Source organism: Sus scrofa, chromosome 10, assembly GCF_054392235.1.
Source record: "Sus scrofa isolate SSC_HxYL_T2T_F1_AM1 chromosome 10, Sscrofa_HxYL_maternal_Yorkshire_Landrace_v2.0, whole genome shotgun sequence".
Lineage (NCBI taxonomy): Eukaryota > Metazoa > Chordata > Mammalia > Artiodactyla > Suidae > Sus > Sus scrofa.
In genome coordinates, this window is record NC_139392.1 from 70,172,593 (window position 1) to 70,189,543 (window position 16,951).

General features: G+C 42.1%; 1 protein-coding gene and 1 long non-coding RNA gene across 6 annotated transcripts in view; both read right to left on the bottom strand.

Moving 5' to 3' along the window:
• Positions 1-16,509, bottom strand: part of TRDMT1 (tRNA aspartic acid methyltransferase 1) — a 57,381-nt gene extending 40,872 nt beyond the window's left edge. For all 5 annotated transcript variants that reach the window (XR_014817024.1, XR_014817023.1, XM_084978706.1 and 2 more), the window contains 1 exon segment: positions 16,408-16,509. Coding sequence is in view for 1 of the 5 variants with exons in the window: in NM_001162885.2 (NP_001156357.2) it covers positions 16,408-16,471 (64 nt within the window). In the remaining 4 variants the exon portion in view is untranslated.
• Positions 3,260-8,198, bottom strand: LOC146399499 (uncharacterized). The gene is made up of 2 exons (XR_014817866.1): positions 6,345-8,198; positions 3,260-6,060 (listed from the first exon to the last, which is right to left on the bottom strand). It is a non-coding gene; the product is annotated as an uncharacterized LOC146399499 (long non-coding RNA).
• Positions 16,510-16,951: the final 442 nt, after the last annotated feature.

The following is a 16,951-nucleotide window of genomic DNA, read 5'->3' on the forward strand; positions in this document are numbered from 1 at the left end:
ATATGTTGAACCATCCATGTGAATCTCACCTGGTTGTGATGGGTGATATTTTCTATATGTTGTTGGATTTGGTTGGATAAAATTTTGTTGAGAATTTTTGTGTCTATATTCATTAAAGATATTGGCCTACAGTTTTCTTGTTTGGTGGTGTCTTTGTATGGTTTTAGAATTAGGGTGATGGTGGTGTCACAGAATGTCTTTGGGAGTGTTCTTTCTTCTTCAACCTTTTGAAAAAGTTTAAGGAGGATGGGTATAAGTTCCTCTTTGTAGGTTTGGTAGAATTTGCTTGTGAAGCCATCTGGTCCTGGACTTTTATTTGTAGGGAGTGTTTTTTATGACACATTCAATTTCATTTCTAGTGATTGGTCTGTTCAGTTGATCTATTTCTTCTTGATTCAGTTTTGGCAGGGTGTAAGTCTCTAGAAAGTTGTCCATTTCTTCTAGGTTGTCAAATTTGTTGGCATATAGTTTTTCATAGTATTCTCTCACGGTTTTTTGTATTTCTGCAGTATCTGTTGTGATTTCTCCTTTTTCATTTCTTATTTTATTTGGGTTTTTTCTCTCCTCTTCTTGGTGAGTTTGGCCAGAGGTTTGTCAATTTTATTTACCTTTTCAAAGAACCAACTCTTGTTTTTTTATTTTTTCTATTGCTTATTTAATCTCTATTTTATTGATTTCCTTTTTGATCTTTATGATTTCCTTCCTTCCAATGACTTTAGGTTTTATATGTTCTTTTTCTAATTCATTCAGGTGTTGTGTTGTCAATTTGAGATTTTTCTTCTTTTTTGAGGAAAGCCTATATTGCTATGAACTTCCCTCTGAACACTGCTTTTGCAGCATCCCATAGATTTTGAGTGGTTGTGTCTTATCATTTGTCTTGAGGTATTTTTTAATTTCCTTCTTGATTTCCTCATTGACCCATTGGTTTTTTAGTAGCATGTTGTTTAGTCTCCATGTAGTCAGTTGTTTCTCATTTCTTTTCCTGTGGTTGATTTCTAGTTTCATGCCATTGTGCTCAGAGAAGATACTTGAAATAATCTCTATATTCTTAAATTTGTTCAGGTTAGCTTTGTGCCCCAGTATGTGATCAATTCTTGAGAATGTTCCATGTGCACTTGAGAAGAATGTATATTCTGATTTTTTTTGGATGTAATGTCCTGAAAATGTCGATTAAGTCTAACTTTTCTATTGTGTCATTTAGGATCTCTGTTGCCTTACTGATTTTGTCTAGAGGATCTGTTCATTGATGTGAATGCGGTATTAAAGTCTCCTGCTATGATTGTATTCCCTTCAATTTCTCCTTTTATGTCTGTTAGTATTTGTTGTAGGTATCTGGGTACTCCTATATTAAGGTAATATATATTGATGATTGTAATATCCTCTTCTTGAATGGATCCTTTTATCATTAAATAGTGTCCTTCTTTGTCTTTCTCTATGGCCTTCATTTTAAAGTCCATTTTGTCTGATAAGAGTATTGCAATTCCTGCTTTCCTGTCTTGTCCATTGGCATGAAATATCTTTTCCCATCCCCTCACTTTCAATCCATATGTGTCCTTTGCCCTAAGGTGAGTTTCTTGTAGGCAGCAGATTGAAGGTTTTTGCTTTTTTTATCCAATCTGCCACTCTGTGTCTTTTGATAGGAGTAGTCAGTCTATTGACATTTAAGGTGATTATTGATAGATATGTATTTATTGCCATTTTAAACCTTGTTTTCCAGTTGATTCTACATTTCTTTTCAGGGTTGGTTTCCATTTATTTTATGCTTGAGTACTTTTCAGTTTTTGTGAATGTAATGTTCGGTTTTGATTTGTGGTTGCCCTGTTTTTTAAGTATGTTAACCCGTTCCTATATCTGCTTTCTTTAGCCTGATAGTCATATGGGCTCAAACACAACATTAAAATTTAAAAAAGAATCTATATTTTCTTACTTTCCTTCCTCATTTTGTATGATTTTGATGTCATTTTTTTTTAACATATTCATGTTTAGGTCAGTATGCTGGCTTATTTAAGTGATTGCTTTCCAATTGTGGTGTCCTCCATCCTAATTCTTTTTTCTTTTTCTTTTTTTTTTTTAAGAGAAGCTCTTTCAGTATTTCTTTTAGAATGGGTTTAGTACTGCAATACTCTTTTAGCTTTTGTTTGTTGGAGAAATTCTTTATTTCCACCTCCTATTTTGAATGATATTCTTGCTGGATAGAGTATTCTAGGTTGCAAATTTTTTCCTTTCAGCACTTTAAATACATATACCTTGCCACTCCCTTCTGGCCTGTAGTGCTTCTGCAGAGAAATCAGCTGATAGCCTTATGGGGGTTCCCTTATAATCAACACTTTGCTTTTCTCTTACTGCCTTTAGAATCCTTTCTTTAATTTTTGCCATTTTTATTATGTCTTGGTGTGGGCCTGTTTGGGTTCAACTTGTTTGGGGCCCTCTGTGCTTCCTGTATCTTGATATCAGTATCCTTTAAATTTGGAAAGTTTTCAGCCATAATTTCTTCAAATATATTTTTCAATCCCCTTTTCTTTGCCTTCTCCTTCTGGAATTCCTATTTTGAGTAGATTGGCCTGCTTTACATTATCCCATAGGTCTCATATTACTTTCCTGTTTTTTCATTTGGTTTTCTGTTGCTGTCCTAAATGGGTGATTCCATTATTCTATCTTCTTATTCTAATGAATGTCACTAATTCATTCCTCTGCATTATTCGTTCTGCTCTTCATTGCCTTTAGCTCAGTTTGCACCTCTGCAGATAAGTTTTCTAGTTTTTCTTGGCTCCTTCATATATTTTCTAGTTCCTTTCTTTTCTTTTTCTTCTTTTTTTTGTCTTTTTGCCTTTTTGAGGGCCACTTCCTGCAGCACATGGAGGTTCCCAGGCTAGGGGTTGAATCGGAGGTATAGTCACCGGCCTACACCAGAGCCACAGCAACGCGGGATCCGAGCCGCGTCTGCAACCTTCACCACAGCTCACAGCAATGCCAGATCCTTAACCCACTGAACAAGGCCAGGGATCAAAACCGCAACCTCATAGTTTCTAGTTGGATTCGTTAACCACTGCGCCACGATGGGAACTCCTCTAGTTCCTTTCTAAAGGAATCTGCATTGCTGTTCATATCCTCTCTTAATTCCTTCAGTATTTTCATTATCTCCCTTTTGAACTCAATGTCTGTCAGACTGCAGGGGTCTGTTTTATTGTTGACTGCTTTAGGTGAATTCTCCTGCTGCTTTAACTGGGAATAATTTCTGTGCTTCTTCATTTTGCTTGTGTTTTTCTTTTTCTGTGAGTTTGGGAAAGCCAAACTGTAGTCTTATAAGGCTGCTTATATGCAAGAATACCCCTTTGTATCTTTTGGGGGGGTTACTATTTATTTTTGGTGTGGGAGTTTGAATATTTGCTGTCTCTTTCTTCGGTGTGAACAGGCTGTTTTTCCCAGGATGCTCACTGTGTTTTCAGGGAGAAGGAAGCAATAGGTAGGGCCAGCAGTCAGGGCCTGGTCAGTGGGCTCTCAACGGCAGCAAGGACCTGCAGGAAGGTGGCACAGGCTACTCCTAGTTGCAGGGTCCTGGGAAGTGGTAATGAGCTCTAGGCACATCTACAAGGTGACCAGAGCATTTGGCAGTAGCAGCAGCAGGGTGCGTGACTTCCCAGGGGAGTGAGAGCAACAGCAGCTTGTGTTCAATTGCAATGCCCTCCTCTGAGGTGACTGGAACCACAGGTGGTACCTATTCAGGGATCCCTAGTGGTAGTGGGCCATAACCATCTCTGGAGTCAGTAACAACTGCAGTGGTTTGCCCCTGCCACCTGTAGACCATGCATGAAGCCACCCGTCTCACTTAGCCCACATAGGAGGTGCTGTACAGGCTGCTCCTAGTTGCAGGATTCTGGGAAGTGACAGAGATCTGGCATGTGGGTACTGCCTGGATCGTATGGCAGTGGCAGCAGCAGCAGGGCAGGTGTGTTCCCAGGGGTGCGAGAGCACCAACAGGTGGTGTTTGGTCATGGTGCGCTGGAGGTGAATGGGGCTGCAAGTGGTGTCTGTTCATGGACCCCAAGTGGTGGCACGCCACATCCACCTCTGGAGCCAGAGATACTGTGGTGGTTTGCCCCCACCTCCTGTAGACCATGCAAGAAGCACCTTGTCCTGCTTAGCCCCCATGGGAGTTGCTGCACAAACTGCTCCTAGTTGCAAGTTTCTGGGAAGAGACAGTGATCAAGCATCTGGGCACTGCCCAGAGTGTTTGGTAGTGGCAGCAGCAGGGCAGGTGTGCTCCCAGGGGAGCCAGAGCAACAACAGATGGTGCTGTGTCACAATGTCCTTCTCTGTGGTATCCTCTGAGGTGGTTGGGGCTGCAAATGATTTTTGTTCAAGTATCCTCAGGGGCAGTGGGCCACGCCCACCTCTGGAGTCAGAGATAACTGTGGTGGTTTGCCCCCACCACCTGCAGAACACACAAGAAGCACCCTGTCCCACTTAGCCCACACAGGAGGTGCTGCACCAGCTACTCCTAGATGTAGGGTCTTGGGAAAGGACAGTGATCAAGCATCTGGGTGCTGCCAGGGCGGGTGTGTTCCCAGGGGAGTGAGAGCAACAGTGTATGGTGCTTGCTTGCAGTGCCCTCTTTTTTTCTTTTTTGCCAACCCCTCAGGTAACTGGGGTGGCAGGTGGAACCCACTCACAGGACCCCAGTGATGGCACGCCACGCCTCCCTCTGGCCTCCAAAACGACTGCTGCAGTCTGTCCCTGCCACCTGTAGATCATTCAAGAGGTACCACATCGCACTTAGCCCCCAATGCCCTTAGCCCACACAAGAGATGCCTGGCTACCAGTAGCCTGCACAAGAAGCGCTCAGTCTCCCCTAAAGGAGCCAGAGGTTTCTTGCCGCCTGTAGCCTGTGCCAGAGCCACCCCACCCTCTGAGAGCCCATACGGGCATGTGCAGCTCCTGTGCAGGGAGTTTGCTATGGCGGCCCACCCCTCCTTCTCTCCCCTCCCCAACAATGGCGCCTTGCCCCTCCTGCAGGCGGGACCTTTGCCCAGGTTCTCTCTGCCGGTGTTCCACTCCCCAGCCCACGGCATACCGCTCTCCCACCAATGGCGCACTGCTCCTTAGCCCCTCAGGCTGTCCCCACACAGCCCAGCCCCATTCTCTCCCCAGGAATGACCTCCGGAGCCTGAGTCTCAGCACCCAGCCCCGCCCAAGCATCCCAGGCTGTGGTATCCGGGTGGGTGGTTCAAATGATCTCTGCGGCTCTCACGCTGCTTTGCTGTTCTCAGTCCAGCTGCTGCACTTTTCTCAGTGACTTTGAGGGTCCTCAGGCTCAGCTGATCTTTCCGTCAGTTAGGTGGTTTCCCAGGATGTGGGTTCCTTTTCTCCTTCACAGCTCCCTCTCGGGAATGCTAGTCCCATCCCGATTCCTTTTTTCTCTTTTTTTGTGTTCTACCCAGTTATGTCAAGAGTTTCTTGCCCTTTCTGGAGGTTTAAGTCCTCCTGCCAGCGTTCAGTTGATGTTCTGTGCTAGTCGTTCTTCCTGTAGATGTGTTTTTTTGATGTGTTTGTGGGAGAAGGTGCACCTGACCTCTTACTCCTCCACCATCTTGCTCCGAAGTGTCTGGCACTATTTCTAAAGAGCACTTTTTATTTTTTGGCCATGCCCATGGCATGTGGAAGGTCCCAGGCCAGGGATCACATCTGCGTCACAGTTGTGGCCTGCGCTACAGCTGGGATAATGCCAGATCCCTAACCCACTTAAGAGCACTTTGTAGAAATATTCCTGATAATTTTCCAAAGGCAAAGCAAAAAACCAACAGAAATCCTAAGAAGGCTCTGGATAGCAACAAATAACCAATTCCACATGTCATGTTAATCTCATGAACTTTTATGATGATAGTCATTCTGTAGTCACTTACAGATTTGCTCTCATATGTCAACCTCTTCAATTTTGCATACAAAGAGGTATCATTTCTTGACAGGAATAAAAGAATAAAAAATAAAACACTTGAACTTCACTATTTTCACCATAACTCATTATTAACATTTGCTTACAATTCCACACTGAGTTAAAGCCAACTTATTCTTTTTTTTCTGTGTCTGTGTCTTTTTGTATTTTTAGGGCCACAGCCACAGCATATGGAGATTCCCACGCTAGAGGTCGAATCAGAGCTGTAGCCACCTGCCTCCGCCACAGCCACAGCAACTGAGGGATCCGAGCCAAGTCTGCGACCTACACCACAGCTCATGGCAATGCTGGATCCTTAACCCACTGAGCAAAGCCAGGGATCGAACCTGCGTCCTCATGGTTGCTAGTCAGATTTGTTTCCACTGAGCCATGACGGGGACTCTGTAAAACCAACTTATTCTTAATAGCAATCATTTTAAGAAAATCTCAAAAATTTCAAATGCTTTATCATGTAGTACAGAAAAAAAAATCCCCATTATTTATTCAAATTTCACTATATTCAAAAACTTTCATGAATCTACTTATTTGGCCACTCTCCAACACACACATATATACAAGTGTTCTGTCTCCTGCACAACAGCTATTAACATCTTTCAAAACACTATCCATGAACCAACTTGGGAAATGCTGACTTCGATCATCAGAAAAAATAATAATGAGAGAGAGGGAGCTTCATGATTCAGACTTACTTTCTTGCTCTCTAATTTCTCCTGCTCTCTTTCCCTCCTTGAATACTATTTATCTACTTGCCACAAGTTAGCATCATTCCTCAGTGTTCCATCTTGTTGATTTTCTCCTCTGCACACCCAACATACACTGAGAAGTCAATCTCTGTCCCCTGTCCTCTCTCCCCCTCGGCCCAAAACGCAGTTTCCATGGATCCCATGGAAACGCAAACTCTGTAACTCTAAAATGGAACTTAGTATTTCTCCCCAACCTTGACTATACCATCTGTTAAGTTGTCCAAGTCAGAAATCTGGGTAGCTAACCTGCACATAATGACCAGGTTCTGCCGATTTTTAGATCCTTATATCTTGTGGGTAAAAAAATCTTATGCTCCGTTTGCTGGCTTTGCTCAAACTCATCACCTCAGCAATAATCTCCTAACTGACCACTTGCCTCTAATCTCTCCAGCCCTCCTCTGGTCATAGGGTAAAACTTCTATTACATAACTCCAATAGGTTCATTAACCTTCCTTCACTAAACAGACCTAGGATATAAAAATCCAAGCACCTTATCAGGTTATAACATGGCATTTTATGATTTGGCATCTTATAAACACCTTCTACTTTCCCGTAGCACTTACACTGCAATAACACCTTAACAGGCGTATGTATCCACAAAGACTTTGGCCTCTCATGCCTATGTGTCTGTACAGAATGCTCCTTCTGTCTGGCATACCCTTTTCCCTCTTTACCATCTGGAAAACTCCTGATCATCCTCCAAATCCTGCTTGGTAAAAATACCATAACAAAAACTGAACAGCAAACACTAATTATTTTTTTTTAAAAAGGAACATACCAATGGCAACATAAACAAGCTGAAAAATTAATGCAAATAACAAGCATATGAAAATATTCAATTTCCTAAGTAACATCAACAGTATTACCTAAATACCATATACCAAGAACTATACTAGCTCTATTATACATTGTTTCATGAAACTTTCCTAACAAGCCTATAAGATGAGTACTATTATCCCAGTTGTATCAACAAGAGAACCCAAGATAACTAAGAGAAAGCTCATTACAAATCAATGTGAGGAAAATAAGAGTGACTAAGATTTACCAAGAATCTGTATTTTTTTTTCATATGTCAACTGTTTCATGTTACACTCACAATACGCAATAGAAGGTATTATTATGTCCATCTCACCGACAAGGTACCTAGACTCAAAAGTTGAATAATTTTCCAATATTTATACAGCCAGTATGTGGCAGATCTGTCTTATTCATAAATAATGGCATTAATTTTATCACTCAGAGAAACATATGGAGTAGTTCAGAAAACACTACAAAGGAGGCCAGGAAAATGCAGACGCAAGATTCAGGCTTGGAAATCTATTCCCTGGTATAGAAGGTAAGTAAGCCTTCCAGGGAATCAAGAGGACAAAATAGAATATGCTCCTCTCTTTGATACCTTTCTCTTTACCTCTGTTTTTGTTTTTTGTTTTTAAATGAATTTTATTATACTTATAGTTGTACAACCATCATCATAACCTAACTATAGAACATTTCCATCCCAACCCCCAGTCCATCCCTTCCTGCAACCATAAGTTTTTCAACGTCTGTGAGTCTGTTTCTGTTCTGCCAAATAAGCTCATTTGTATCTTTTAGATTCCAAATATGTGATATCATATGAATCACACGATGCTTATCTCTCATTGCCTAACTTCACTTAGTATGATAATTTCTAGGTCCATCCATGTTGCTGCAAATGGCATGATTTCATTCTTTTTTATGGCTGAGTAATATCCCATTGTACCATCATATATAGGTACCACATCTTCTTTAGCCATTCCTCTCAATGGATGTTTAGGTTGCAATAAATGCTGCAGAGGGTGCAGAGAAAAGGGAATCCTATTACACTGATTGTGGGAATGTAAACTGGTGAAACCACTATGGAAAACAGAGTGGAGGTTCCTCAAAAAACTGAAAATAGAACTACCATACGATCTAGCAGCCCCACTCCTGGGTATCAATCCAGAGAAAACCATGATTTGAAAACTTACATGTACTCCAATGTTCTCTGCAGCACTATATACAATAGTCAAGACATGGAAGCAACCTAAATGTCCATCTTTTATCTCTTCATTTTCATTCTATATCATCTTTTGTATCTATAATTCTTTCCTTCACTAATTTATCCCTGAGTAATTCAAATTTAGTCTGAAAGCTCTTTGACACCTCAAATATTTAATAATCAGTTTCTTCGAAAGGCCATTTTTAACAATATATAATAACTTTCTACAATGCTAAGATCTTTAATAATAGTTGCCTATTACTTCCTGGGCACTTACTACGCTCCAAGCCCTATTTAATGCTTTGTTTTTGTTAATTCATAATCTTCACAATTCCCCTCTGAGGTAGGTGCTATTATTGTCCTCTTTTATAGAAGAGGACATTGAGGCATAGAAAGTTCCATTTTTTTCCCCAAGGTCATGTAGCTAGGAGGTAGCAAGGCCTTCTGACAACAGAACAGTGCTCTTAACTAGAAGACAAATGGACCTCTCCCTGAGCTGTCCTGCATAGTCACTGTCCACATTACCTTTCCATCGAGCCAAATAACATAATGATTTGAGACCAAGCTGCTGTAAAAACAAAGCATCCTTTGTCAAATTAACTGACACTACCATATGACTACCAAAAAGAGTGTAAGTATCAACTTTTTTTTTCTTTTTAGGGCCACACCCACAGCATATGGAAGTTCCCAGGCTGGGGATCAAATCAGAGCTGTAACTGCCAGCCTACACCACAGCCACAGCAACTCAGGATCTAAGTTGCCTGTGCAACCTATACCACAGCTCAGGGCAACACCGGATCCTTAACTCACTGAGCAGGGCCAGGGATCAAACCCTTGTCCTCACAGATACCAGTGGGGTTACCACTGAGCCACAACAGGAACTCCTCAAATATTTTTTTTAAATGATAGAATTTGCAAAATAAAAGCAAAATTAAAAAAAAAAATCTGAAGGAGTCCTAAGGCAGTTGACAAAGGTGAGGTAAAATGTGAGGCACGCACTGCTGTTCTTCCAAGTGAGAGCGGTTTCTATTCATCTGAACTCCTCCCCTATCCTATCCCTTTGCTCTCCTTCAGTGGGAGGAGGAGTGACTTCTCCAATTGGCTAATGTGGGAAGAATACAGCGGCTATGCTTGCTTAGCTCCAACAGCCCTCCTGTGGGGAATGCACTGCCCAGCTATGTTTGCACAGGGAACGTGCATTCTGCTTGCTTCTCCAGCTGTGCCTGGAAGGTGGGCTGCCTGCTTCTCTAAACGAACATTACTGACCCACATGGGCTTCTCCCTAAGCTACGTGCTCCAACTCAGCCTTTGAGTAATAAAAATCAGACTGATTTTCGATTTCTTATTTGCCTTACTTTTCCATTTTACTTCTCATTTTGTTCAGAATTAGGAAGAGGGATGCTATTTATTGAGCTACCTAAAAAAACCCCAAGAGATAGGTCTCAACACAAATTAAATTGTCCATCTATTCAGCAACACGGGAGAAGTGATTCGATTTGTGCAATATAGTAATAAATACTCTGCAGTGAAGTATGCATTCATTTTCCATTCCATAAAAAACAGGTAATTCTGTGATCCAATGGAAAACTGCTTTCTCCTTTTGAATATACAAAACTCATCCCACATATATACTTCTTATTTGTATTTCAAGGTCAGAAGAAAACAAATCTAGTAACTTCCACAGATACTAGACAATAAACAATACACATTTTCAAGTGTGACATATTTTTGCCTTGCTTTTCTTTAAATCTGATTATAAGTCATATAAGAATAACTGTGGGGAAGTTCCCTCACAGTGCAGCAGGTTAAGATCTGGCATTGTCATGGATCTGGCATTGTCATTGCAGCAGATCAGGTTGCTGCTGTGGTGTGGGTCTGACCCCTGACCCGGAAACTTCCACATGCCCTGGGCTTGGTCATAAAAAGATTCTTATTCACTAACCACTTATATTTGCAGGTGCTCTTACATGCTCCACTGCTATATGAGCTCATGAAAATACTTCTTCCACTATTTTCTGAAGATGTTTTCACTTGGAAGATCCTCATTAGCCAAAACTTTATAGACTATGCAGGCATAAATACTATCAAAGTGGTAATAAGTGGTTTTTGTACAGGGGCACCTATGTGTTAAAAGAATGTAAGGACATCTGCCATGCTTGTGGACATCTAGAATCTTTGCCTATGATTCCTGTCTTTCAAATTTTTGCCACACTGAGTCCTTTCTTCCCAAACAGAAGCCAGAACTCACTCTCCCTGCTTCCTTAGTCTGGCAACAGGATCTAATGTCCACCTACCAAGTGCACCTGCGGACGACTTCAATTCAGACATAGCAATGTGAGGAAGCAAGTGAGAAAATCCATCTTTTTGGTGAGAGAGGTGGTAAAGCTCCATCTTTCAGGGCAAAACTGTGATGGCACTTCTTGCATCCAGTCCCCAGAATGACCAGTGATAGCTGTGATATGAGTATGAAGATCCGTGGGGGTGGGGGGCAGCGCCCAGAAGGTCATCTGAGCTGTGCTCCTGTTCACCCAACCTGTTTGTTGGGTGTCCTATAAATTCTATGAGCCTCCCAGTATCCTCTAATAATTTTTTCTGACTTATCTTCACTAGAGAATGGATTCTGTGGTTTGCAACTAGGAATTTTGTATCACACACAAATTTGGGCTAAGCAAACTATGGTTTTAGCAACATGATGGCAGAGTGATTACCAAATCAATAATAAACTCAACAATCATCTTCAAAGAACATGTCACAAGCATAGTTCTGTGTTAGAGGCTGTAGAGGAACAAAGAAAAATACCATAGGATGTGGACTATGTTACTATATGGACATGCAGATACAAAAGCATATTGCATATGCAGCTAAGGATGAAAAATGTTGAATGAAATATTAAAATGTCCATTGGGTTTGGGGGGCAAATCCTTCACACTGCCAAAGAAATTAAATATACCTTTTACAACTACTAAAATTCATCTATGTGATAAAAAATATTTGCAAATCATATATCTCATAAAAGATGACTATCCAGAGCATACACAGAACTCATACAACAGAATGAAAAAGACCCAATTCCAAAATGAGCAAAGGACTTAGACATTTCTCCAAGGAAGGTATACAAATGGCCAATAACCACAAGGAAAAATGTTCAACTTCTTTAGTTATTAGGGAAAATGTAAATCAAACCCACAACAGGATCCTTTTTCACACCCATAAGAGTGACTACTATCAAAAAAAGAGGTGGAATAACAAGTCAAGGATGTGGAAATAAAGAACTTCTTCATACACTGCTCTTGGGAATATAAAATAATGTATCCACTATAGAAAACAGTTTAGTGGTTCCTCAAAAAGTTAAAAAGCAGAATTACCACATGGATCCAGCAATTCCACTCCTTGATGTATGTTCAAAAGAACTAAAGACATGGACTCAGATAACTACATAACAATGTTCAGAGCAGTATTCCTCACAATAGCTAACAGGTGGAGCAGTCCATGTGTCCATCAAAAGATGAATGGATAAACACAATACGGTATATGCATATAATGAACATTACACATCCCTAAAAGAGGAATGAAGTACTAACACATGCTACAACATGGATGAATCTTGAAAACATTATACTAAATGAAATAAGCCAGACACAAAAGGACAAATACTGTATAACTGCACTTATACAAAGTAACTCGTAGAGACAAAGTAGAAAGTGGTTTCTAGGGGGTGGGGGAAACAAGATGGGAGTTGTCATGTAATAGCACAGATTCTATTTGGGATGATGAAAACGTTCTGGAAATAGACAGTCATGATGGCTGCACACAACATTGTGAACGTAGTAATTAATGCAACTGAATTGCACATGTAAAAAAATGCACATGTAAAAATGGTTAAAATGGCATTTTATGTGTATTTTACCACAACTAAAAAAAAAAAAATCCGGCATAAATCTCATCTACAGGAGTTCCCATCTTGGCGAAGCAGAAACAAATCCAACTAGGAACCATGAGGTTGCGGGTTCGATCCTTGGCATCACTCAGTGGGTTATAGATCTGGCATTGCCATGAGCTGTGGTGTAGGTCTCAGATGCGGCTCGGATCTGGCATGGCTGTGGCTGTGGCACAGGCTGGCAGCTGTAGCTCTGATTAGACCCCTAGCCTGGGAATCTCCACATGCTGCGGGTGTGGCCCTAAAAAGCAAAAAAAATTTAAAAAAACTTCATCTACAAATTTGTCAGAATTTAAAGTCAAGGAGTTCCTGTTTCACCTCAGTGGAAACGAACCCAATTAGTATCCATGAGGATTCAGGTTCAATCCCTGGCCTTGATCAATGGGATAAGGATCCGGCATTGCTATGGCTGTGGTGTAGGCCAGCAGCTGCAGCTCTGATTCAATACCTAGCCTGGGAACCTCCATATGATGCACGTGCAGCCCTAAAAAGCAAAAAAAAAAAAAAAAAAAAATTAAAGTTACTATTATTCCAGTTGGCTGCTTCTTACTATTCTTTAAGATAGAGTCAATTACTGGAATTAACCAAAAAAACGGCGGCACAGCATGGTTAAAAGGTCAGGTAGGAGATTTAGGTTACAATCTAGGCTCTACCACTAACAAGATTACTACATACTTAAAACAGAGCCTGACATGTCAAAGGTCCTTAATAATTGTTGTGGTTAAACAACCATTGTTATTAGTTTCTAATACAGTATAAAAACCCCATGGAAAAGAGCAATGGATTTTATTACAGAAAAATTTTAAATTTTGTTACATCAAATAAACAAATGTTGGAAAACAAACATGAGTGGTGATTATGAGGCAACAACCCTAAGATGCAGACCTCAGACCAAAAGAGGAGAGAGCATCAAGGTAAAGAGGCAGCAGGAGGACTACTCTGAAGAGGCCACATATGAACTAAGCCATGAAAGATGAAATGCAGCTGCAGCAGAAAGTCTGGAGTTAGAGCACTCTGGGTGGAGACCAGCAAGAGCAAAGGCCAGAACACAGCAAGAACTCTGAGGGTTTGAGGAGCACAGAGAAAGATCCCTGAGCCTGGAAAGAGAAGCTGGCAGGGGGGGGGAGAACAGATGAAGTTGGAGAGGGACAGAAGCCAGATCTCACAGGCCCCACTAGGAAGAGGAGGCTGTGATTCTAACCTCAAAGGGATGCCCGTGAAGCTGGGGAGTGACATGATCCAGTTTTCTTTGTGAGAGATCACACTGTTCCTATGTGGACAGAGGATGGGGTAGGAAAGCAGAGTGCAAGAAAGCAGGGGAGCAGCAGGGAAATTATTTTAATAATTTAAGTAGGAAAAGATATGGCTTAGATTCCGGATGACAGTCATAGTAATAGAAATAAGTGTATAAATTCAGGTTGCATTGGCTGGTCAGAAGGAAAATATTTGCTTTATTAACCCTTCCCCCAAAATGCAAATTAAAATTATACAGCTTCCCCATCAAATTTACAAAGGTTAAAAATAGATAAATTCAAGTCAAAGGATAGGTAGTAGAAGGAGGCACTCAGAAACCTTTAAGTCTTGAAAAGTTCTCATAATTTTTGACTTGGTAACCAGCACATAGTCAGTCTTGTATTAACTCAACTTCTAGAAAACATGCTAAAGAGAAAAATCCAGATTTATGCCCAAGAATTAACTGTAGCACATTCATATGGGCTATAAAAAATGGAGAGGGGAGTTCCCATGGTGACTCAGTGGTTAACAAATCCTACTAGGAACCATGAGGTTGCAGATTCGATCCCTGGCCTTGCTCAGTGGGTTAAGGATCCAGCATTGCTGTGAGCTGTGGTGTAGGTTGCAGAAGCAGCTCATTGCAACCTACAGCACAGCGTTGCTGTGGCTCTGGCGTAGGCTGGCAGCTACAGCTCCAATTAGACCCCTAGCCTGGGAACCTCCATATGCCACAGGAGCAGCCCTAGAAAATGCAAAAAAAAAATAAAATAAAATAAAAGAATGGAGGGGAAATCTAATGTTCAACACTTAAGGAGTTATTGAATTGTGGCTTATGATAAAGTATTAAGTGAACTTTAAAATCACATTCCTTAAGGGGTTTCAAGATATGAGGTAAAATGTTGACATTATACAACCTTAGAAAATTAAGAGAGCAAACAGTACTAAAGTTTTGCTTAGTTTTCTTGCTGTTAAGTTTTGGTATGAGAACTGAACATACCATTAAATAATTGGTAAGCAATAAAAGTTTGATAATCACTAATCTCTTCTAGAATCAAAACAAACTTAGGTGCTCATCTCACTACCTACTGTCTGTCTTTTACAGTATAACTCTCTTGTTACCCTTGGTACTAAAAAAGGAAGCAGGGAAGTTTCAGTTTTGTGGTTGTCTTAGTAATTTAAGAATAAACATGCACATTCCAAGTCTATTCATCATTCTCTACCTCCAGCGCCCAGCACAGTGCAAGAACAGAAGAAGAACTCAATAAACCTTTTTCGAGTGAATATCACCAAAAATAAACCAACTTAGCACCCCATGTAAAAACCTCAAAATGGAGGAGGTACAGAAGATAGTGACAATTTATATTTTGAGTGGTTACAATGTATCAGGGATTATTAAACTTTCCTCACTTTTTATTTAAGCCTCATAATAATCCATCTCTGGGAAGAACTATTGTTCACAATTTTTTTTTGATGTAGACATTTTTTTTATTTCCCCAATACGCTATTTTTTCTACTGTACAGCATGATGACCCAGCCACACATACATGTATACATTCTTTTTCTCACATGATCATGCTCCATCATAAGTGAGTAGACGTAGTTCCCAGGGCTACACAGCAGGATCTCATTGCTAATCCATTCCAAAGTTAAAACCAACAACCAGGTTCACAAGTGCTAAGGAATTAGCCCAAGGTCACATTGCAACTAAGTTTGAACTCAGTACTTCTGGCGCCTAAAAGTATACAGACAAAACAACAAGACAAGAGGTTTCTTTTCTTCTTTTCTTTCCTTGTTTTGTTTTAAAGGCCGCCCCACCCAACCCCTGCAGAGAAAATTCCTGGGCCAGGGATTTTTTTAATCCACAGCACCTTCCGGTTCCAACCTGCACCTCCTCAGAGGCTAGAGTGGGGTTCTTAACCCACTGCACCACAGCGAGAACTCCAAGATGTTTCTTCTCAATGACCAGAATGGACCAGGATTTTTCTCTAAGCTTCCCCTACAGTTCCACTTAGTGTTCACCAACTTCTACCTTACAAGACAGTTATCACTTTGAACACCCATCCTCACTAGCAGAACCCTGCCCAGCGACCTCCCCTCCCCCGCTGTGACTTCTTCGAGGATAAAAGACCAAGATTACACGCCTCTAGGTGACAGTCACACTCAGAATTGGGGGCTGGCAATGCGCGGAATCGGGGGCGGGGGAGGGCTTGCCCCTCCCCCTCTGTCAGTGCCATCTCGGTTTGACTTCACAGCCACGCCTGGGGGATCAGGACTCACAGACTGAGTCTGGGTAAGTGCCCTAGTCGCCCTACGAACAAGGCTCGCGGCCTGAGGAAAGCAGTTTCCGCCCGAAGAGGCCAGCTGGGTCGCCACGCCTGATGGTTTCCAAGACAACCAAGCACACCACCCCCATCCCCCCAACCTCCCAGCTTCCCTACCCCCCCCCAGTCTCCGCCCCTGGCGTCTCGCCGCTCCGCCCCTCCCAGGAGCCCGAGCTCTGACCCGCGCCGTCGCGCAAACAGAGAGGCCCCCGGCCCCCTCTCACCTCTCAGCGCCTGGTGCATGCCCCCAATGCCGCTGTACAGCTCCAGGACCCGCAGGGGCTCCATTCCCACGCCGCTGCCGCCGTCGTCGCGGAGCTAGGCCTGCCGGTCCTGTTGCCCCACCTTCCCCCGGCCGCGCTGCTCCCTCGCGTCTGGTTCCGCGGCGTTTCAGTTCCCCCCACTTAAAGCTCAGCCTCAGGTCCTCACAGAGCAGCGCAGGGCCGGGCGGGGAGTCTGCAAGGGTCAGCAGGGGGGACAAAGGGCAAAAAGCACCAAGACCTCCCACGTGAATAGCAGCCACTCCGTGGCCTGGTTTTTGTTCCATCCTCCTTCTAAGGAGGGCCTTGGGAGCTCAGTAAAGGGGCTGAAATCTGCCTTTGCCTAAGGTGAGTAAGCACAGGTTAGAATCCAGAAACAGTGTGAGAGCAACACAACTGTGAAAGCAAAGCAACGCTGAAACATCAGAGTTGAAGAAAGGTTTTTAACAGTACCAAGCATGAAGAACAGCTGGCTGGTGTTCAAAAACTCTAAACTCCCTACAGGGTT